Source organism: Gekko japonicus, unplaced genomic scaffold, assembly GCF_001447785.1.
Source record: "Gekko japonicus isolate JY-2015 unplaced genomic scaffold, Gekko_japonicus_V1.1 scaffold292, whole genome shotgun sequence".
In the NCBI taxonomy this organism is placed as follows: Eukaryota; Metazoa; Chordata; class Lepidosauria; order Squamata; family Gekkonidae; genus Gekko; species Gekko japonicus.
Genome location: NW_015173131.1, coordinates 320,922 through 343,525, shown reverse-complemented (window position 1 = coordinate 343,525; position 22,604 = coordinate 320,922). Strand labels below are relative to the sequence as shown.

At 48.9% G+C, this 22,604-nt stretch overlaps 1 protein-coding gene across 2 annotated transcripts in view; it reads right to left on the bottom strand.

Annotated features, from left to right (window-relative positions):
• USP19 (ubiquitin specific peptidase 19) overlaps positions 1 to 22,604 on the bottom strand; it is a 42,312-nt gene that overhangs the window by 8,678 nt on the left and 11,030 nt on the right. For both annotated transcript variants that reach the window (XM_015422143.1, XM_015422142.1), the window contains exons 3-22: positions 21,091 to 21,219; positions 19,500 to 19,633; positions 19,017 to 19,391; positions 16,534 to 16,786; positions 15,778 to 15,934; positions 15,590 to 15,661; positions 13,347 to 13,462; positions 12,728 to 12,942; positions 11,149 to 11,347; positions 10,881 to 11,014; positions 9,986 to 10,144; positions 9,777 to 9,887; positions 9,300 to 9,410; positions 6,041 to 6,142; positions 5,470 to 5,610; positions 5,098 to 5,216; positions 3,934 to 4,448; positions 3,273 to 3,383; positions 1,818 to 2,034; positions 581 to 733 (exon numbers count right to left, since the gene is read on the bottom strand). In XM_015422143.1, the coding sequence (XP_015277629.1) occupies positions 581 to 733; positions 1,818 to 2,034; positions 3,273 to 3,383; positions 3,934 to 4,448; positions 5,098 to 5,216; positions 5,470 to 5,610; positions 6,041 to 6,142; positions 9,300 to 9,410; positions 9,777 to 9,887; positions 9,986 to 10,144; positions 10,881 to 11,014; positions 11,149 to 11,347; positions 12,728 to 12,942; positions 13,347 to 13,462; positions 15,590 to 15,661; positions 15,778 to 15,934; positions 16,534 to 16,786; positions 19,017 to 19,391; positions 19,500 to 19,633; positions 21,091 to 21,219 (3,523 nt within the window). The remainder of the gene's footprint in view (positions 1 to 580; positions 734 to 1,817; positions 2,035 to 3,272; positions 3,384 to 3,933; positions 4,449 to 5,097; positions 5,217 to 5,469; positions 5,611 to 6,040; positions 6,143 to 9,299; positions 9,411 to 9,776; positions 9,888 to 9,985; positions 10,145 to 10,880; positions 11,015 to 11,148; positions 11,348 to 12,727; positions 12,943 to 13,346; positions 13,463 to 15,589; positions 15,662 to 15,777; positions 15,935 to 16,533; positions 16,787 to 19,016; positions 19,392 to 19,499; positions 19,634 to 21,090; positions 21,220 to 22,604) is intronic.

Here is a 22,604-nt window from a genome sequence, read left to right as displayed (position 1 = left end):
TTCCAAAACATGAACAGAACTCAGAATAGCCACTTTGTACCAAGATGAGACAAAGATCTATGTCAAAACTATGTTTATAGCAGCACAAGAGCCTGGGCTATCGGATGCATGAAATGGTCAAAAAAAGTTGTCGGAGACATCTGTATCTACACTCACACCACCGTAGAGGTCTGATGGATAATTTCGCATTAGTGCATCCAAAGCAGTAAGCTCTTGCTCATGAAAACTGACTAAAATGTCAAGGAACCACATGGCTGTTTTTTCACCACCCCCTAACACGAATCCCTTCCATTCCAACTTCCATCCTCCCCTCAAAATGACAAGACATGGCTACTAATTCCCACCTCCAGCACCCTTCCTAATATATTTAACAGAGTCAAAGGTGAAGAGGTGGTGGCAGCAATTCACAAAGAGGTTTGGATTGAATGACACCAGGGCAGTGTCTGAGGAAACACTGCTACACATGCACACACACTTGTATCTGGTACAAGCTGAAAGAGTCTGTTATTCACTGATGCCACTCTGCTCAAGCAGCACCATGATGTGAGGCAGGGCACTGCCCAGCACAGCATCCTTTTACCTGACAGGGAAATCCACCATATCATTGATCTTGTCCCTCCATATGAAGCTGCGGAAGGAGAAGCGCTTGAGCTGGATGATGAGGACGTTGGGCAGGCGCCACAGCATGAGCTGCTTGGATGCCTCACGATGCTGCTTACACTTCGGGCAGTACCTGCAGAAAAGGTGGGAGAGAAGACAGAGAAAAGCCGTCTACTTGGGACCTGCACCACTGGTCCTCCTAGCTCGGCTCCTGGCTACACAGACAGCAGACAAGGGCTTTCCCCAGCACCTCCTACTACTTAAGATCCTTTACCTTGAGTTGCCAGGAACTAAGCACGGGTTTTGCTGCTGAGCCACAATTTCTCCTCCCAATGGGGTGTTTGTATTCCCAGCTACTACTGCCTTTATCCTTGAGAGCCAGTTTGGTGTAGTGGTTAAGTGCGCGGACTCTAATCTGGGAGAACCGGGTTTGATTCCCCACTCCTCCACTTGCACCTGGCTGGATGACCTTGGGCAAGCCATAGTTCTGACAAGAGCTGTCCTTGAAAAAGAGCAGTTTCTGTCAAGAGCTCTCTCAGCCCCACCTACCTCACAGGGTGTCTGTGGTGGGGAGGGGAAGGAAAAGGAGTTCGTAAGCCGCTCTGAGACTCCCTTGGGTAGTGAAGGGAGGAGTATAAATCCAATCTCTTCTTCTTCTTCTTCTCTTCTTTGTTTTGCTGCTGTTGCTGATGGAGGCCCCAGAAGAGTGGGTCGTGGATTTCTGAGACCGAGGGATCTAGGGACTAGCCAGGATTGCTCTGTGGGCTTCTGACTTTGGCAAGCCATGTGATCATTTGAGATTTGAGCTTTTTCACTCAAAATGAGGTTCCTACAGCATATTGTTTTCAGAGCGGGACACGGCTGCGAATGGATGCATGACACAGGGGAATTCCTTTTGTAGAAGTTTGCATTGTTTAATAGGGATTTTCAGTTCTCATCCCTCTCTACCTACAAGTGATCCCCAGCACCTCTTCATACCCACTGCACTCCAATATTCTTAGTGGCAACCTTTCCCCAGCATAGCAGAAACAAACCACGAAGCACCTGAAACCCCAAATCTAGCTGCATGTTCAAAATGTCTGTTTCCTGCCAGTTCCAGAATTTTAAACATTTTCACTGCACAGGATTTACATCCCATTCATACACTACACTTGACCTGAGCCAAAAGGCTGAGATCCATCAGCCAACAGACAAATATTTTGAGACCTCTCTCTTACCAGGCCTCCTCTGGGGCCAGCACCTCCGGTTTGGTGAAGAGGTTGAGGCATTGCTCGAGGGTGAAGTGGCCTGCCCTGGCTGCCTCGCTGGCTGAGCCCGGGTCCTCCACACATTCCAGCTCCTTGGACTCCACCAGCACAAACTCCTTCATCCTCTCGTTGTTCTTCCAGACCAGAGCCAGGGAGCAGTCATCAGGCAGATCTAGCAGGGTGTCTCCTGTAATGACGAGATGGTTACAGGTGGGCACACTTGCCTACTTCTTCCCATTGGCATCCAAGAAATGCAAATTAGATGCAGACCATCTTGGACTTCTGCTTAGACAGCTTAGCCAGACGGAGTATGACATGGGAAGCGTGAGAGGAAGCAGAAACAAAAGCATTTATTACTAGTTATCATTTCAACAGTGCTTGGTGAACAATGATGCAGAAGCCTTAAAATGAGATCCTTTCTCAGAGGGACTCTGTAAAAGGTAAGCTATTATTAATCCCAGGTGTTTTTTTTTCAATACATGGGAAACTGAGGTTCAAAGGAGCAGCTATATCCAGTCCCAAAACCACCCACTTGAGCTCCCATCAGCATTCTTACCCCCAGGGACAAAAGGGTGCCTCCCTCGAGTTAATGGATGGGAAAGTCACGCAGGCTGCAGGCGATAAGAGAAAATGATGTTGCTTGGAGTGGGGGGGGGCAGCTCTCTGGAATGCAGCTCATGATGCCCCCCCATTGTCTGTTTTTGCAACTGTGTAGCACAGGGCAACATCCACCGAGGAGCTGACAAAAAGCCTCACACTCAAGAACAATGCTGGCAGCAACTTGCCAGGGTCCCAGCAAAAGGTTCTTTCAACAGCATGGCCTTTTCTAAATTGTCCCCGCCCATACCTAGCAGTAACATGCAATAGAGTATCTACGTTATTTGTCTATTTTCTTTATTTATACCCTCCCCCCATTCTCTCTAGTGGGGGGACCCCACACTGGCTTCCATCATTCTCCTCTTCTCGACCACCCTCTGAGGTAGACTGGACCCAGAGTGTGTGTGTGTGTGTGTGTGTGTGTGTGTGTGTTAGTGTGGCTGGCCCAAAATCACCCAGTGAACCTCCACAGAAGAGTAGAAATTTGAACCTGGATCTCTCAGATCCTGTTTCTACCACACCATGCCGGCCCTCTATATATGGCAAAAGCTGTGAGAGTCACGCAGCTCACAAGCTTTAGCCTTTGGCAGACAGCCGTCATGATTTTAGCACAACATGCGGACAGCCAGTCGAGCAGTATCCCTACGGGCCCTTCTACGAGCTTAACAGACTGGACCTGGCCTGTATTACTCATATACTTGGGAAACTTTTTCCTAAGGCTGCATGATTCTCCCCCTCCCTCCCTCTCTCACCAAAGAAGGCCAAGTCATAAAAGCTTCGCGACACTGGTGGTTAGAAAACTCCAAGCTCTGCCACCACGGGACTCACCCTTATCCTCCAGCTTCTGTTCTCTGTTGGATGCATCAATCTTGTTGATGTAGAACTGGGTAGTGTGGGAACTGGGACCCTCAGCTGGGTGCTGGTAACCAGGGATGGCAGCTACAGGCAAGGAGGAGAGGGAAGAGCAGTGATAACAGTCAGCAGTCCCCTCACCCCCAATCGTCCCACGTGGATGAAACAGCTGGAACAGCTTCTGTTCCACAGCACACCTTGGACTGGTGCGGTCTTGCAGAAAAAAACCCACACAAAAGTCAGCCTCAGGATAACAGCTGCTTCTCAACAGCTGCATACCCCTCACAAGCACTGGGGAAATGGCTGGATTAAATAAATTTTCCTAATCCTAACCTTCCAGTTTTGGCACGCTGTCTTGTGTGGGTGAAATGGGAGCGAGAGGGACCAAGAAAAGAAAACAAGCTATACAAAGAAGATAATTAATTTTGAATTTTGTTGCTCGTGTGATTCTGGGGGTGGGGCCTACATAGATATTTAGTCTCTGCCTACAGTTTCTGAAGCAGCACCTCGGTGGAGACCCAAGTTGCGCTTAAGAATGCGGGGATAAACTGCCTCGCTGGAAAGCCGCAAGGAACCGACTGGAACGTGGGCTCCAAAAATCAAAACTACTGGCTCAGATCGAGGATGGGTCACTAACCTTCTGGCTTGGAGGCTCTCTCCAAAGGAATCTCCTTCTCCACGCAGCCCTCAGCCCGCGCATCCAACGGGGGCTCGGAGAAGCCCGAATCCAAGCTCAGCAAGGCGCTCCTTCCTATGGGAACCTTGCTCCTCACGGCGCCGCTATCCCCCAGCTCAGGCTGTAGCTCGGGGGCCGAGAGAAGTGCCTGGGGTTCCTGCAGGAGGTGTGGAGCTGGAGCGCCGTCTCCCGACTCCATGGTGGTGCTGGCCGCTGAGGCGGCGGCTGCGGAGGCCACTGTAGCACAGCTGCTCCTGGCAGGAGGCTCCTGTTTGTCAGGAAGCTGGGACGGCAAGCTCTGCTCGGGTGACATCCTGCCCACCTGGAAAGGTGGCTGGAATACACTGACTGAGTACCTAGCCGGGGGGGGGAGGAGAAGACAAAGGGGCTCTGGCACGCTGATGAGGAAGGGGAAGCCGATGTTCTCAGGGCGGCACGAAGCTTTGTGGTCATGCCAGTGTTTCCTCTGACAGTCACTGAAAGAGACACAAAACAGCCTCTTGTGTGCCCTTGCACTCTGCATATATCCGCTCCACCTTTACACAGAATCAGACCACTGGGTCCACCTCGCTCCCACCGACAGCAGCTCTGCAGGGTCCAAGGCAGACAAAGGTCTTTCCGAATGCCTTCTGCCCGAGAGCCTGTTAATCTCGAGATGCTGGGTTAAGGGACAAGACCTGGGACTCCCTGCAGACAGGCAAAGCGGCCTCTGCACTCTGCATATATATCCGCTCCACCTTTACACAGACCACTGGTCCACCTCGCTCCCAACGACTGCAGCTCTGCAGGGTCCGAGGCAGACAAAGGTCTTTCCGAATGCCTTCTGCCCGAGAGCCTGTTAATCTCGAGATGCTGGGTTAAGGGACAAGACCTGGGACTCCCTGCAGACAGGCAAAGCGCGTGCTCTGCCGCAGTCTATCCCCCTAGAGAGACAGCTGCTTGCTCTTCCCCCACAACACAATGAGAGGCAGCAGACTTCTCTTTCGTGAGAAGCGCCACCATACACGCCAGGCCAGCACCCAGAGGGATTTCTTCTCCCCACGCACCCTAGGACTAAGCCTTTCCTGCGAGAAGGGCTGGCCCACGGGTAGTTCTGCTATGGCCCTTGGAAAGACGCCAACTTACACATTGCAATAACCGACACGGTAGCACCGAGTGCAGCGCTTCAGCTTCTCCTCCTCCGACTGCTGCTTCTTCTGGCAGGCGGCACATTCGGTGACAGGCCCGCTGGGCACCTGAGAGCGCTAAGAAAGGAGATGGTGCACATATGAGTGTTGCTGGACTAAGCCAGAACCGAGAGAGCGCTTGGGCCTGAACCGGACTCTGCTGCTCCCCTGGGACGGGAGAAGCTGCAGGGTGAACCCAGAGTGCCTGCGTGTGCTCAAAAGAGAGCTTCCCCCCCACCTACCCCCCCCCCCCCCTTGCCCCCTCCAGGGCTGCACTTTTCTGGCTCTGTCTCTCTCTGTGGAGGCCACCAGCATGGCTCCGGGCCCCTACCTGTTGAACCTGCAGCTCCACCACGCGCTCCTTGGCCAGGTCAGGAGACAGGACCTCAAAGCACAACAGAAGGTCTGTGGGGGAGACACAGTCCAGCGAGTGGGAAGGCAGGTACATGCGGTGGAAGTGGTTCTTGATTACCTAACCCAAGGAAGAAGGGAAGCAACATCTCTTGTCACAGATGCTTCACGATACATACAGTAAAACCCAAGGAAGCCATGGTCACAGGACGCCATGGTGACCATTTGCTTCAAGAACAGGATGAAGACCAAAACACAAGGGACAAGAGTACTAACATAAAAGAAAACAGGCATGCACAGCTGGAAAGGAGGGAGCGGAGAATTATTATTATTATTTTTACAAAGCCAGATTCCTGGCAATGCATCCGCAGGAAGCCTGTTCCTTGTGTTACTGATATGGGAGACCTCCCCCGGCCCCTTTGTTACTATAAGCAAGAACACCCACAAGGGCAAGCAGCAACTCCCTGTGACACTCAGACCCAAGATATTTAACTGGACTGTGTGGGACAACACTCAGCCATCAAAACGGCATATACAAAAGCAGCACTCACTTCAGCCAGGCGCAGGTTCTCAGGATTCACTCGCGTGCTGTGGGATATTGACTCTAGCACCTCCATGGCCATAGAATTCTCTTTGCTGATGCTCACCAGGAACTGTTGGGAGAGGGAATGTTAGGGTGGGTATGTCAGGGTCGATAGCCACACCACTGATTTCTCCCTAGCGCCCATAATCAGGTAATGTCATCCCTGAGCCACACGCACTCCGCTTTACCTGCTCGTATACTCTAACCCTCTCTCTCCTCTAGTCAATCGCTTAAAGCTCTCCCACTCCACCTCAGCAGGATTGCCCTAGTTCTAGGATCTGGACAGCACTGAACATACGACACTAATTGTAAGTAATCACAGTGCATTGTAGAAGTAATTCTCAACTACTGCGACAGGACAACAGCAGGTCTTCTGTGTGGATGTCAGGGCTAGACGCTTGCCTCCATTTTGACCCTGAACTCCCGGCAGTCAGGTGACATGGCCAAGGCTCAAGCTTGCCAGGTAGCCTCTGGCCTTGAAAATCCTTTGCCTAATCCCAGAGCATGGGCAAGTTTTTTTCTTTTCTTTTCCTTGTCCACATTCACAAACAATATGCAAAACCTGTGATCCATGCTGAGCTCTGCCTCAAACTGAGCTGATTAAGGGCCAAGCTAGACACAATAGTGACAAGATGAATGCATTGAAGGTTGAATCTGCCGCAGTTATGCAGAACAATTAATGCAGTGCAGGGAAGGGAGCCGTTTTAAGAGCAAATGAAGTGCATGGGTGACGGAAGTCCAGTTCGGGGGAGTTGAGCAACCAAACACCAGGAGATAAAACAGGAAGGTGAAGTTCCTCTCACTATGAACCCCTTTTGCTCCTCAAATGTCGGCTTACGTATATGCCATTAAAGGTCTATTGATTGACTGATTGATGTCGGCTTACGTGATCCATGAAACCTTTGAATAAGTGGTACCCAGAATCCACTTGGTCCCCAAGGACTGTGGAGAACTGTCTGGCTATTATATCTAAGTGGACCTGTTGAAAACCTAGTTAACCTATGGAACAGGGAAATTACTTGTGCAGTCAGTGGACTAGATCCAGCCAGCATTTCCACCGATGAAGGAGAGGGTCCCCCTTTGACCATCAAAAAGGTTATACTAGGGATTATGGGAACTGCATGGACAAAAGGCCATGTAGGATGGAGGCTGTAGCACAGAAGAGAACTATGCAAGACTGAAAAAGCTGGCTGCCTCCAACCCAATACAATCAGCTCTGGATGCCCACTTTCAACTGGCTCTCTGGTTGACAGAGGGAACTAGGGGCAATGAAATGGCTCAGACAGTGGCTAGAGCATCATTGACAGAAAACTCACACAGAATTCAAACTGATCATAAGCTAGAGATCATCTTAGAATCCACTCTTTAGAGCTAGAGATCATCTTAGAATCCACTCTTAGGCAGCAACCGCACAAAATCCCCCAATATTTCTCTGGGACTACTGCATCTGCTCAGCAGAGTTTTCACAAGTTGTGAGGGGGTCTATTACACCTTGACTCCTGAGGGGAGGCAAGGCAAGTAGCAGCATTCCACTGTAACCTGCAAAGTGCTTAGCTAAAGCTGATCACATCTAGTCTGACTTGGAGATCACTATTACTGCTGCTGGTCTACTGGATGCCCCCAGCTTCAGTCTGGGAATACTTACTGGATTCAGAGCTACCTCTGGATGTCTAAGTGGCAGCAGCAACCAGAAGTGCGGTTTACTAGGGATGGGCATGAACCGGCTCACAAGCCAAAATGCGGCACAAATCTGGGCCAGTCAGAGCGCCCAAATCAATGTTTGGGGAAGGCGAATATTTTTCCTGACCACGGCAAGCTGCAGCCGGGAGAAAGGAGGAACCAAAAAGGGGTGCCTTTTGGCTCCGTTCAGGGGCTGCCCCGACCTGGGTTTTTTAATGTTTGTGCACATCCTTATTGTTTACCATCTGGTTCACTAACTGTGCCCTTTCCTTGATAGAATGGATCTGGTTGGTTACTTGTGCCTTGGAGTGCTGCAGTATGCTCTATACCAGGTTACCTTTGGGGGGGAAAGTGCCCAAGAATGGTCCAAAATGCAGCTACTTCAAGAGAACAACAACTATTTTTATTTTTTTTATTTTTTTTTATTTATTTGCGATTTATATCCCGCCCTACCCTTACGGCCCAGGGCGGCAAACAAGCGGCAGCGCCGGAGATAAAACATAAATTACATTAAAACCTTAACAATTTTGAACTAAAATGGTGCTCTACAATTCTCTACACTGACTGCCAGTAGATTTTTCATTCCCAATAAAAGAACCTGGTTTTGACCTTTAAAGCCCTGGACAGTCTGGGTTCAGGATACCAGAAGGAGCACCTCTTCCCACACGAACGTCCCCTACATGTCAGTCAGCCTCTCACCATGGCCTATGTTTAAATTTACAGTGACTAGAAGCACAATGAGGCCTCTTTGGAGTAGAGAGCCAGTATGGTGTAGTGGTTAAGAGCGGCGGACTCTAATCTGGGGAACCAAGTTTGAATCCCCACTCCTCTACATGAAGCCAGGGTGATCTTGGATCAGTCACACAGTTCTCTCAGAGCTCTCTCAGCCCCACCTACCTCACAGGGTGTCTGTTGCAGGGAGAGGAAGGGAAAGCAATTGTAAGCTGCTCCGAGACTCCTTCGGGTAGTGAAGGGCGGGATATAAAACTAACTCTTCTTCTACTTCCAATAGCAATATTGAGGAAATAGAATGCCCTGCCTTAGGAGGTTCCTATGGCTCCTCTTCCCTCCAATATTCAGGGGACAGGCTGCTGAGTCTGTTTTGGGGTAACTTGTAGATTTGTTTAAGCTGCTCAGGTTTTGGCACGGATATTCTTTTTTTTAAACTATAATCTGGGTTGTTTCATACTGAAATTTTAATGACCTTGATTTTTATGTGCTTATGCCCCATTTATTCTTAAGATGCCACAAAGAACAAGGATCCAAATATTGTAGAAAATAATTTTTAAAACTGGACTCTATTCTTGCTTTTTATGGGCAACCAAAGCTGATCTGGATTTAAACACACAGATCTGCCACTGGAACATCCAGTTTGTCCCTGAAGAGTAGATTTCTGTTGGCATGCTCCACTGAAGATTTTCAGGGAGCTCTGAAGCTCACACAGCCGAGACTGACACCGATCCAAATTGTTTCAAAACATCCCATTCTGCAGGAGACAAAGAATGAGTCACACTGAGCCAACCACAACAGTGAAGGACTCTTCTTACCTTGACAGGTTTCTTGTGGGGTTCTTTCGCGAAGTAATAGACCGTCAGCACCTTCTGCTTCTGGGGGAGGGGGACGGGCAGATACAGGAAGGGATCAAACGTGATAGACACCTGCAACCCACAGAAGTTGGCTGTCAGCAGTCGTTTGTTATAACGCACTGTGCTGGGAAGCACTAGCAGCCCCAAGGAAATAAATACGAAACCACCCTGAATAAAGCAGAGATTTGATGAAGTAGGTGAATGGGAAGAAAGGAGCACTGGAGTCCTCAATGGGAGGCCACAGGAATAGTGGAGCGGACGGGGCATGAGCAACGGGCCAGAGGAAGATACTGCAGAACTGGAAAACGGGGAGCTCGAGTGCCACCTCAACAGGCAAGACATCCCCATCCCCTGCTATCAGAGCCAGCAGAGGAAATGCATCACTGGATGCAGACCTGCAGCCCTCTGCTGGATGCTCAGAGGGTCTTAGCATCCTACCTTAGAGCACACGGGGCACACCAGTGTGGACTTGTACTGGCCCTGAAAGAGGTCCACAATGAAGGAGTCGTTCCTCATCTTGTGTCGCTGCCAGGCCTCTTCTGCAACCACCTGGCAGTGAGAGAACGGAAGCAGGAGGTGAGTGACCATCTTCCAAGCCCTGAGACCCCTCCGCTACCTCTGCCAGCCGCTCACAGGGAAGGACTCACCTCATCAGGCCGCCCATCCGAGTCCACCGTCTCCGTGTAGGGCTTGATCTGGATGCGGTTCAGGTCCTCGTGGAGCCCGTCCAGCAGGAAAGCCATGAATTCCTGGGCATCGTGCTGAGCGTAGCCCGTAAACTGACTAGCTTTACTGGCCACAATCGCCTGCAAGGAAGAGTTTGGGTGTCAGCAGTAGCCTGTTGTCCGTGTAGTACGCCGGAGTGGGAAAGTTCTTCCCAAACCAGCAGGAGAGGGGGGAAATGCTAAACACAGCGAACACAGATTTGAAGGGACCTAGGGCTACTGGGGAAAGTCAGAACTGCCAGTTGTGGTAAGCCCCAGGATCAAGGTTGAACATATCCCAGAGGCTTGCTGCTCAAGCGTTTGTTGCCAATAACTGGGCATTTGGACTGGGAGTAGCCAGAAGACACTCAAACATTTCAGTCTGCCAATGAATCCAGTTGTTGTTGTTCAGTCGCACAGTCGAGTCCGACTCTTTGCGACCCCATGGACAAGATCTCGCCAGGCCCTCCTGTCTTCCGCCGTCCTCTGAAGTTGGCTCAATTTCATGTTCGTTGCATCTATGACACTGTCTAACCATCTCATCCTTTGCCGTCCCCGTCTTCTTTGACCTTCAGTACCGCTCCAAATTCAGAAAGAGGGGTCAAATTACGATCGCTTTGTAAACTGGACCAGTCTCGGACACTGTAGGTGTGGACTGAGCTAGTTTCCTGCCCTTGGCTGACCCCAGCCCTTGGGAATCAAGCCTGCTCTTATTTGCACAGCCCCACTCCTCTTCACTCACACAGCCTCATGCCCTAGATCTGCTGTACAAAGTTCCAGACACACACACACCCCTCTCCTCTCAGCCTGCACATGCCTTTCCTGGAGGATGCCTTACCTTCAGCTTTGAAGGCTGGAAGGCATGGTGCGTGCCCTTCCAGAGAGCCCTCAGCAGCACAGCGAAGCCAATAGCCAGGCGCCCCCCAGTTCCCAGGGGGTTACTGTAGTTGATTTCGGATTTGAAGGAGCGATCTAGAAAGGCATACAAAAGTTCAAGGTGCTTTTCTGCATCCACTGCTCTGGCCAAAGAAGGCAGAGGGTAACCAAACAGGAGGCACACAGGTAATAGTGTCCCCCCCCCCCTCCGGACACACATGGAGGCTTACCATGGAAATAGTCCCGCAGCTCCCGGGTGTTGGAGAGTGACTGGATAACACTGTTCATGAAGCAGGTGTTGCCCAGGTTCACCAGCCCTGTGAAGCCTGGCAGGCAGACCTTCTTGTCCTCCTCCTCTTCCTCCTCCTCCACACTTTTGCTGCTGACTGGGCTGTGAGTCATGGGTGGGACCATGCATGTCGGCTTGGGCTGGAAGGGAAAGGGCTTCTATCCATCAGAGAGTGGGCTTCCCTTCCCAGCCAGGCTCTTTGGCTCCCCTACAGTCTCCTGCCCCAACGATCCTACTGCCAACAGTATACCTCCCTCTTTTCCATCCAGCATCCGAGTCCCTTGCTCCTGAACCACCAACAGTGGTCTCACACCAATCAAAAAGATCTGATCACTGCCACAGTTGGTAAGAGACTCATGTCCATTCAGGGAGGGTTGGTTCCATTAGCTGCAGAGCTCCCACTGTCCCCGGCACTGACCAAACACAAGATTAGGTGTTGACCATCCTGGACTATCTTATAAGCTTCCTGGATGCACCTAGCCAGTCGCTGTCAGAACCTAAACACCAGGCTAGACAGGCATTCTGCCTGACCCGGTCCAGTGATTCTTATATTTCTGTTTTAACTAATTCCAAACCCAGAGGATTACTTTCCTTGGCAGGGATTTGAATCTCATGGCTAATCACAACCATGATTATTCATTTTTAATGTTCTTGCAAAATACAGATCCTGTAACAACCCAAACCATGAACCAGGGAGGAAATGACTGGACCAGTTCAGTTCATAAACAAGCTTCTCAATTTGCATTTCCCCAGTTCGTGCCCATCCCTAGTACCTATAAGGCTTGGCCATGGCCAAAGGCACAAGCCAAATAGCTGACGAGCTAAAGTTCGTCATGAATTTTGGCCTATTCGGGGTTTGCAAACCAAAGTTCATGAACTGAAGAACTGAGACAAACTTCCATGAATTTGATACAATTCGTTGTGGTTCGTGAAGAGCAGAAAGCAGGGGTTTACCCCTGCTTTCTGCTCTTCACCAGAAACAGATGAGTGGCTGGGAGCTCGCCGCAGCTCAGCTGTTTGGTTTAAATCTGCTCCCTGTGCCTTCCCAAAGGCACTTCACCCACCACCTTTCTGCTGGCTGCAGCTTGCCACAACCAGTACAAAGGTGGGAAGGAAGTCCCTTCCTGGGAGATTCCCCCATCCCTTCTGCTGGCTGGGAAGCTGCTCAGCTGTTTTTTGAGCTTTCTGCAAACCCGTTTAAAGGTACTGTGGTCCCGGTTTGCAGGGCCACGAACCCCATGAACCAGTTCAGTTCATAAACAAGCTTCCCAATTTGCATTTCCCCGGTTCGTGCCCATCCCTACTTGCAACCCAGGCTTTCACAGGAGCCAGCACACGAGTCCAGGACCACATCAAGATGCATTCTGCTGTTTGGTTGTTTATTGATTTATCCATATAGTTTCTTTCTTGGCTGTAAGATGCCTTGGGTCCTCTGGAGGGGAAACCCGCCCCCCCCCCCGCTGTGTTGCAACCCAGCAGATTAGGAAATGGAAGTCCCCACACTGCACAGGAGTTCTCACCGAGGGTACATGTGGCTCCTGCTTCACCGGCACGTGCTCTGACACTGTCCGAGCAGCTACACTGTCCAGACCAGTGTCCTCGGTCCGTGGCTTTTCCTTCTCACCCGCTCTTGCCTCCTCCTTAGTGGACAGTGGGTGCTGGTTACTCCCAGGTTGGCTTTTGTCCAGAGGGGTAGGGCCTGTTGGTATGGCAACCTTTGCACCACCCACTGCACCTTAAAAAGGGGGAGAAATGGGCTTGTGGTTAGCAGCACCATGTGCACCAGGAGTGAGGGACATGCTGCTCATCACCATCTACCATCAGGCTACCAAGACTGTTACTAACCAATGGCACAGCACTCCTTCCGTGCTTTGTTAAGGCTCCACAGAGGAGCTACCAGGAACACTCCAATATCCAAACAGCTGGATTCCTAATAAAACCCCACCGACCAAGCCACTTTCTTTGGCCCCAACCCAAACACTGATCACAGCACGAAAGCAGCCCAGACTGCTGATCTGCCCACAGTAGTTTCCTAAGTTCAGGATTTTCTGCCCAGGCATCCTGCCCAGTACTCCCCCCTCCTTCTCTGTGCCCCAAGAAACCCCAGCAGGGCACTCTCCAAAAAGCCAAGGTGCAGACCTCGTGTGGCAGGAGCCTCCAAGCCCCCCCAGCGCTGGCTGTGCCGCTTTTTCAGGCAGATGTCGATGCGAGCAGTGGTGAAGTTGTACGTGCACTGGTCGGGCTCTATGAGGTTCCTGCAAGACAGTACAGCAGGGGTTGGACAGCAGGTCATCAATGCACAGGGCAAAAGAAGGGGCAATGATGCACGAGGCTAAAGAATTAAACCCCGGTGGTGTGCCCCGCTTAGTCCATCAAAAGGAAAGGCAAAAAGAAGCTTCTCAGATGGGCAGCCCCATGCTGTCCACCTCTCTACCTTTTTGACAAAGTGACCTCGCGCTCGATAAAGGGGAGGAGGGAAGAGTGATGGCACACCTGCAGCCATCTAGCGGACTGGCAAGGCGCAATCAAATGCAGAGGCTGGAGCTGGCGCCACAGAAAGGACAGGTGAGTAAAGGGTGTCTGAGTACAGCGGCAGCTGCCGGGCAATATTACTGCATTTGCCCATGCATGTTAAGAAAGAAAAGCACTATAGAAACTGATGACTCAGACAAAAAAAAAAGAACTGAAAAATATAGTCATGCCTCCATGAAGGAGAGAGTAAGGATTCATTGAGCTCTTCTGTTCAGCACACCCAACCCTGGGGCAGAGTCAGAGAGCAGGGGAGGTATTTGGGGGCAATGCCCCTCCACTGGAAAATGCCATACCCTAACCCCACCTCCAAATTCTCAGCTTCGCTATAAAAAAATAGTTCTTTTGATTGTGAAGACAGAAGAGAAAATGTGCAAACAGGTTTTGTCCTGATCGCCTGGGAAGGAACAGGGAAGGGAAAGTTGCAAAGTGAGTGTGTGTTAACCTCTACCTGACCACACTCATTCTCCTTTTTCTTGTTTGTTTTTAGAGTGGTGAGAACCACTATGCAGAAAGTTGGGGTGAGATTCATACTATCTGGGGGCTGTCTCCTCTGTTTGCAGTGGGAGTAAATGAGCCAAATGGGGACAGGGGCAGGAGCAGAAAAACGCATGTCCAATTCACTTAGCCTGATACCTGGTTTTAACCATTAATTGCAAGCTACATTGCTGTAATTTGTCTGTGTAAAGGAATGTGTGCCTCTGAGCATACAGAGAATTGCCTTTTACTCACCATTAACCACCCACCATGACACTCCCCCCATATGGGATTAGGGCTAAAGGACTAAAGAGGCATAATGCTCACTCTGGTTAAAGCTCCAAAACTTTTTACAATAGTGCTTTACTACAGAATGCTAAAAGGGCACAATATCTAGGCAGTCTTAACACCCTCTACTGCTTGCTTCAGAAAAATAAAGGTCTTTGGGAAGATCTAAATACATCTGGGCCACAAATAATCAGTTCTCTCCCTACGTAGACTACAAACATGCTGCACATGTGCAGAGTGCTTTCCTCTCATTATGCACTAACCATGTGTATCTACCTACGCAGTACTACAGAACAATTTCTAGGTTGGGGAAAGCGATTTGCAAGCAGGTGCAACTTAGGAAACTTCAATTTTAGTAACTGGCACTGATCGACTGTGTTCTGCCCCTACTCAGCCCAAACTTTCCCAACACAGTTTTGAATCCTATCTTGCAGCCTTAAGCAATGCTACACCCCTTGAGAGAAGAATGTAGGTACACGAATCAAATCAACAAAAGATTCCAAGTATGACCTGGATGTCTGTTGGTGTTTCATATCACCAGTACATAGCTTCTTCTGAGACTTTTATGCCTCCCTGATTGTGATAAACTACTGCACATGAAAACTGGGAGATATAAGGCAATAACCAGCTCTAAAAGCTCAACTACATTTTGATTTCATGTCCATGTTATTTTCATTTTTTAGTCGGGTAAATAGCACATCGCATCAAAGCCAAAGCCACATGACTATGATTACACACAGGTAACATGTGGGGCCCACATGGTGATACATGAAGTACGGTTATTCTAATATAACCATTCAATGCAACATCTGCAGGCCCTTCCCCCCATGACACCATCAGCTCAGGTTTTATTATGATGAGTCCTTGCAAATATAGTGCCCGTCCCAGTGTGCTAATGCTCCCTTACCATATAATTTCTGGCTATGGGTTTGCCCTGGGACCCTGAGGCAAAGGAACGTATGTACACGATTACTTTGCAATGCACATACATTAATTCTGAAAGTAAAAGAGTCCATATTAAATTAGTACAGATATGCAGATGGGGAGGTCAAATACTCAGCATTAATCATGCTAAGAGAGTTGAATACCTGAGTTTTACTTGCCACCTGAACATTGTGTGAGAGCTGCAGTCTGGATGTAGTCGCAGAAAGTTGACATCACTGCAAAAAGAGGCAAGAATTTTATTGGAAGAAACTGATGATACAACCTGCGACCATCACTTGTTTCACAGGATAACACTGAATTCTGGGCCTACCCACACTGGGAGCCACCGTACCTCGTCTGGAACAACAGTGTGAAGTCTTGCTCCCGGAAAAGAACCCTGAATGTCTCTTTGTGAATCTCCTTCACATAAATGTGCACAACCATAGAATCATTCCCTTTTTCATATGAATCATTCTTCACAAATGTTAGGTTCACGATAGGCTCTGGTTCTGGGGGGAGAGAAAGAAAAGGTAACAGTAGAAGAACCCTGAAAAATGCCTCTGTCCCGACCCCCCCCTGCTGCTTACGAGGTTTCCCGAAAGATCACATTCAAAGCAAATTTGGTCACTGTGTACAGACAGAAAGGGTGCGGATTTTTGTACCACCCCACCCACATTCCTGCCCCTCCCACCAGACTTCTTTTTAAAATATATCTACAATAGGTGTATTGCTATAGCAATATAACACCATAGCATCATAACACTAGTTCTGATTTAAAAAAAAAAAAAGCAGGGAAACTGCTAAAGTGCTTTGCCAACTTAAAAAAATTAGTAGTGAGTATATCACTATATGGCAGAAATGAGATAATGCCCCCGAGTGGATTCTTCACTGCCACTATGAATGTCTCTGAATTGTCGGAAGGCCTTTGGCCAGCTGCACTCTCTCAGCTTAACTTATCTCACACAGTGGTCATGAGGATTAAATGGGGAAGAGAAAAACATGTATGCGACCCTGAGTTCGTCAGAGGATGTGTGGGGCTAAAAATGCACTGGAATAAACAGAGCTCGGCAACCCCCGCTTCTCCACTTCAAGGTGCAGGTCTTCTCACCATTCGGAACGGCCTCTAAAGCATCACTGTCCTGGGACCAGCCTCTCTTCTCAGTGTCCATGGATGGCAGAGAGGAGGAGAGGCCTTCACTGAAGGCAGAAGCAGCTTCCAGCCCCTGCGGAGCCTCAGAAGAACTGGCTGGTGGTGGGACCCTCTTCTCTGAGTAGGACCCAAGCCGGTGGGGCAATGAGCCTGCAGGTGGTGCAGGTGGCTGCATTTCCATGGGTACTGGCTCCTTCTCTAGGCTGTCAGCCTGGCAATGCAAGAAGGAAAGGCACAATTAGACCCAGAGCCCTTATGCTTCAGCAGCACTCCTCTCTAAGCCACCCCGCCGCTTCCAAAGGACAGCAGTCAGAGTTCCAGGGTGCCAGGACAGATCAAAGTCATCAGTGTGCAACTCGGGTGGGGGACATGCCAGACACACAAAAGAATTTCACACAGTCTCATCCCCACCAGAAGCAGCAATAAACCCATGGCGTAGCCAGACCGAATAAAGGACAAGTGCTGTTTGGCATCTCCTGTAGTCGAGGCTGCCATTTTTTTTTTGAAGCAGCTTCATACCAGTGACAGGAATTTGCTGGGAAGTTTTGAATATGGAAATTTTCTAATGCAAATGCACTTGAATTGGATTTAGTATGTTTTACTAGTACAAAGAACACAAAGCTAAAGAAGGATGTCATGCTGATTTGGAATACTGAGTAAATCCCGCAATAGCTTTTCTAGTACCCCAAACTACTTCAGTCCAAGTCATATGTTCCAATACATGTACAGCCTGCAGACATATACATATACATACATACATACACACATATATATATACATACACACATACATACATATACACACACACACACACACACACACACACACAGAGATAATACTGTACAAATTATATGTACATATTAATGTACATGGGTATCAATGTTCCCTCTAAGCTGTGGAGTCCTGTGAGCAAAAATTCTACTTTCTGAGTTACTGGTGTTAAAGTTGTGAGCAGGTGATTTGGCTACTGCATGAATTAGCTTGCTCTGGAGCCATCCTTCCTGAGCGAAGGCAAAAATGTGTGAGCCGGAGGCTAAAAAACTGTGAGCTAGCTCACACAAATTCAGCTTAGAGGGAACACTGATGGGTATACCTTCACACACATACACTTGCCTCTCAGGAACATTCACTTGAAAAAAAGTTAGCTACAGCTTTGAAACTGCTCAAAAATATCCACTGCGTGTTACCAATTACTTTTATGAAACAATGCAAGTTTAGAAGGGGGGGAAGTCCATTAAGAAACACAGCAGTGGAAGACTTTGTATCTGGCATCACTGCCTTAAGCTGCTGGTGGCAAGGGACGAGTGGCAATGTCTACTTGAATCATGCCCTGCTGCACCATGAAGTACCTGGGACTGAGTCTCTCCGGAGCAAGTCTCTGGGTCAGGTGGCCTGCCTGACTCGGGACAGTTTTCTTAAGGGCTGTCGCCCTGCCGCTCCTGCCCCGCAGCACGAGAATGCCATGCGGACCTTAATCCGTCAAGTGGGAGGATGAATCTCAGTGCAGACACGACAAGAGGCTGGCCCAGGAGAGTCCAAACAAGCCTCCACTCTCCCCACTTGGGGTGGGAAGAGCTGTATCGCTCGGATTTCGCAAGCTAGTTCCTGGACTCTTAAATAGGAGGATAACAGACCCCCAAACTAGGCCTTCTCTGGGAGACAAGTCTGTATTTATGATAAGCATCCCACTCTCTTCCTCCACGGAGAGAGAGAGAGGGAGACAATAAAGCACAGAACCCAGTATGGAGAAGTAGAATTAAGGGAGCAGCCTACTTTCTCCTCAACATAGGGCTTGAGTTTCTCAGACTTTTAAAGAAAAATAACTTGAGTGAGAAAATACTGATATCCTTCTATCGTTGCTCAATAGAGAGCATTTTAACATACTGCGTCTGTGCCTGGTTTGCCAGTTGTATGGCTGTGGATAGGAAAGCACTCCAGAGAGTTATCATCACAGCCCAGAAGATTATTGGCTGTCCTCTCCCATTCCTGGAGGAATTGTATAGCTCTTGATGTTTGAAAAAAGCAAAGAACATTTTGCAGGATTTGTCACACCCTGAACACTCCCTGTTTGAACTGCTGCCTTCAGGTAGAAGATATAGGAGAATTAAAACAAGGACAAAAAGATTAAAAAATAGTCTTTATTCGAGAGCTATTATTTCTTTAAATGCTGTCTGAAATTGGAATTTGGGTGACATTGGTGGTTTAAGTTGCAATGTGAACCTTAAGGGAGTTATGGGATGGTTGTGAATGGTTGTGTGAGTGTATATGAGTATGGTTGTAGATCACCGAAATGATTGCATTTTTAATTTCATTGTACTATGTACAATGACAATAAAGTATATTATTATCATCATCATCATCATTGAAGATGAAGCAGCAGTATCTACGCTGGCACTGGGCCAGAGGACAGCAGACCCACCTTTCCCTCCCATGCTCCTCACCTTCAGGTCCAGCCGGGCATCCCCCTGGGCACCGTGGCCATTCCTGTGATTCCCAATCATCTCACTGAGCCCTGAGCTCCCTGTGAGGCTGCTGTTGCCTTCCTCCTCAGGCAGCGTGGCTTTGACGTACACGGCCCTCTTGGCACTAGGGCCACTTGGCAGCCCGGGACTTGCTGGGTTCTTCTCTCCCGCCGGCTCCTTCCTCCCCGGGGCCCGCTTTGGGTTGGAGAGCTCTCGTTTGGCCCGGGGCGGCTCCGCGGTGCCATCAGGGTGGAGTTCCTCGGAAGCCTCCTCTGCCGAAGGGGGCTTCTCCTTGCCATTCTCCTTACACACAGTCCTCTTGGGCTGCTCCTTTGGGACCTCCTTGCTGCGCTTCTGGAGAAAATGTGAAAAAGCAGGATGAATGGGGATTTACTGAGCTAGGAAGGGCTCAGGAACCAAAGACAGAACAGGGTGTGTGTGGGAAGCAAGAGGGAAGCTTACCAAGAGCGAAGGCCAGATATGCAAAGGGATCTTTTTCTGAAACACCAGATGGAGGACGTTGCCCTTCTTCCACTGGACTTTACTACAGGAGCCCTCAATCTCCTCATAGAACTGGCAGCTCCACTGGCGACCATCTGGGGCGGAGAAGAGACGGGGCACATTAAAAGACAACAGGCTCTGACTTCCCCTCTTTGCCACAAATATTCCACATCCACAGTTGCAATTTTAGCTGTTGCTAATAGCTTTGAGAAAGAGAAGCAAAGGGGCCACAATTAGGCACCAGAGTACAACGCTATTTCCTAGATTGGGGTTGTGTTTTTTTTTAATACCCCATGTTTTAAAGGTCATCTAAGCGAACTGTGGGATAGAATGGTTTTAAGTTAAAGCTTAACCTTCCAGTACCCTGCACGAAGCTGTTGCATCCAGTGTGGCACAGAGATTACAGTGTCGCCCTAGGATTTGAGAAGACAACCCAGTTCAAATCCCTACTCTGTCATCAAGCTCACTGGGTGACCCTGGGCCACTCGCACCCTCTCAGCCTAACCTACCTCACAATATTGTTGTGAGGATGAAATGAAGAGAGAATGATTCTGTAAGCTGCTTTGGCTCCCCACTGGGGAGAAAAACCAGGATATGAACATCTAAACATCTAAATAAATCACCCATTTTGCACTTCATGGTATAATACGCTACACGTGTTGGACTCCCCCCCCCCAAATTAATGAAAGCCAATCCCTCTTTATTTGCCGCCGCATACAGTAATTTCTGCATGGACAGTGACCAGCTGCTAACCCAACAAAACCCAAACGAGGCTTTAGGGATTTCAGAGTCCTAACCTGGGAACCAAAAAAGCAACATGAATTGACAAGAGCACAGTACAGGGGTCTCTCCATCTTGAGAAACATCTACCCTGTTCTCTTTCCGGGAATCATTAAGCAAGAGTTCAAACCAACTTTTCATTCTTAACTGCAGTTGATGCTACTTCCCAAACAGTGACAGGCTGATGCACCCTTTGAGTCTCCGGCATGTGAGTACTGAAGGGGCAGCTAAGCAAAACTTGAAGCACTTCTTTTTATCGTCTCCAAAATCATTGCCAAGCCTCATTCTCACTCACTCTCTTCCATCACCTGCTTTCTACCTAACACAGACAGTTCTTTGAGGCACACGGAGAACTCCTTCTCTGTCTTCTTCAAGGTAGGAATCACACTAGAGAAAGGCGACATTAGCCCTGGCACGCCTTCTCTTCACCCACTGCGCAGACCTATAAACTGAAGAACTGACCCCCTCAAAGTCCCCAATCTATCTTCTTGTGAGTGCCTAATTTTCATGTCTGTTACAACAGGCAATGGCAGGGCAAAGAGGCCCAAACCTCTACACCCAGCAAACACCTGCTGCTGCTTCTGATTTCCTCCTTCCTACCTTGCCCTGCTTGAAGTTTTGCTGTAGGAAGCGTTGTCTCTGTTGCTGGCTATTGTTTTGAGTCCCACAAGGGAACCAACTGTCAAACAAACCCCCCCCCCCCAAAAAAAAGAATCTATTCTCCTACTTGAAGACAGTAAGAGCTACAGGAGAGTCAGTCTGCACCACACACCAGGTAAATTGACAATGCAGCTGGTGTCTGTGAAAGAGGTTCCCACTTCCTCCGTCTTCACGGCCCCGCTGCCCAAGTTCAGCTTCACGATTACCTCATGGGCATTCTGCTTCCAGTCCAGCAGCAGGTCTAGGAAACAGAAGAGGAAAATGCAAGGTCTCTTTATCCTCTGCCAAACCAGAAGGTCAAAAGCAACTAAAGAAACCACCAGCGTTTCAAGCCGGAGTCAGGGGCTTGAAACGGCATGCAAAATAGCTAGTCACAAGATACAAGTGAGGTGGGCTCCTTGTGCAAATGACAAGAACAAACCAGGCTATATGCAACTCATTGCCATGCGTTGTCTATTTATTTTGAAAATTTCTGTGCAGCCTCTCCAGAGAACCTGCTCACAGAGGCTTTGATTAAATAAAATATTATAAAAGCATAAAGTGCTTTAACAATTGTGAGAAGTTTTTAGAAGCATTAAAACCACACTCAGTGATGCATAGACAGCAACTAGGATACATTTTTAGACTGATTAGATAAATACATGGGAGGACAGGGCGACGAATGGCTATTAGCCACGGCACCCCCCACCCCAAACACACAGTCTGTTTAAGATACAGCATGTTACATGTGGTGCAGTCAACCCTGACAACTATGTGACTGGACTGCTGTAAGGATTACCTGGATTACGTTTGTGGTGCACTCTGCAGCAATTACGTAGTTCCTAGATGGTAGATTAATCAATTCCGTGAGAATGGAGAGCACCCTCCCACTTGTGAACCTTCTTGAACACGTGAAGCTACTTCATTCTGAATAGGACCATGGGTCCCTCAAGGTTAGCACTGTCTACTCAGACAGACTGGCAGCAGCTCTCCAGGTTCTCAGGGGAAGGTCTTTCACACTACCTACTATCTGATCCTCAAATGGTGATGTCAGGGATTGAACCTGAGACCTTTTGCATCCCAAAGGGGAGGCTCGACCATTGAGCCATGGCCCCTCCTCCCCTTGCCTGAATCCCATCTGTCTGGCAGCCACTGGCTGAGGTGTGCTGATCATTGGGTTACACAGCATAGGAAATTGTGGGTTCTCGTGCACCCCCAACCCTGAAGCATACACAGCTGCCTGGATGTTCTCTTTCTAGAGACCTAAACGTGATCCAGTAAGCCATGGCTACGAGGCCTTCCATGCCCCTGACCTCCATCACCACCCCCTGTTCCTATTTGTTGTCACAGGGCTGGATGTGAGCAAGGGCAACTGTCCAGAATATTCCCACCCCACTCAATCAGTCACATTCTTTATGTATGTTTTGATTTATTTTTCAGATTTTCCTCCTGCCCTTCCGGCCGGAGCCGACTCAGGGCGGCTTACATAAAAGCAGATAGCCACATTAAAAACATAATTGCAATTAAAAGAAATTATAAAATCATAGTAAAGTGCTAGTAATTGTTGTTAGTGTTCGTATGACGGTAGCAGCCAGTATACAAAGTTCTCAGCTTGGAGTCAGCTCTCAGTGTTCATTTTTATTGTCC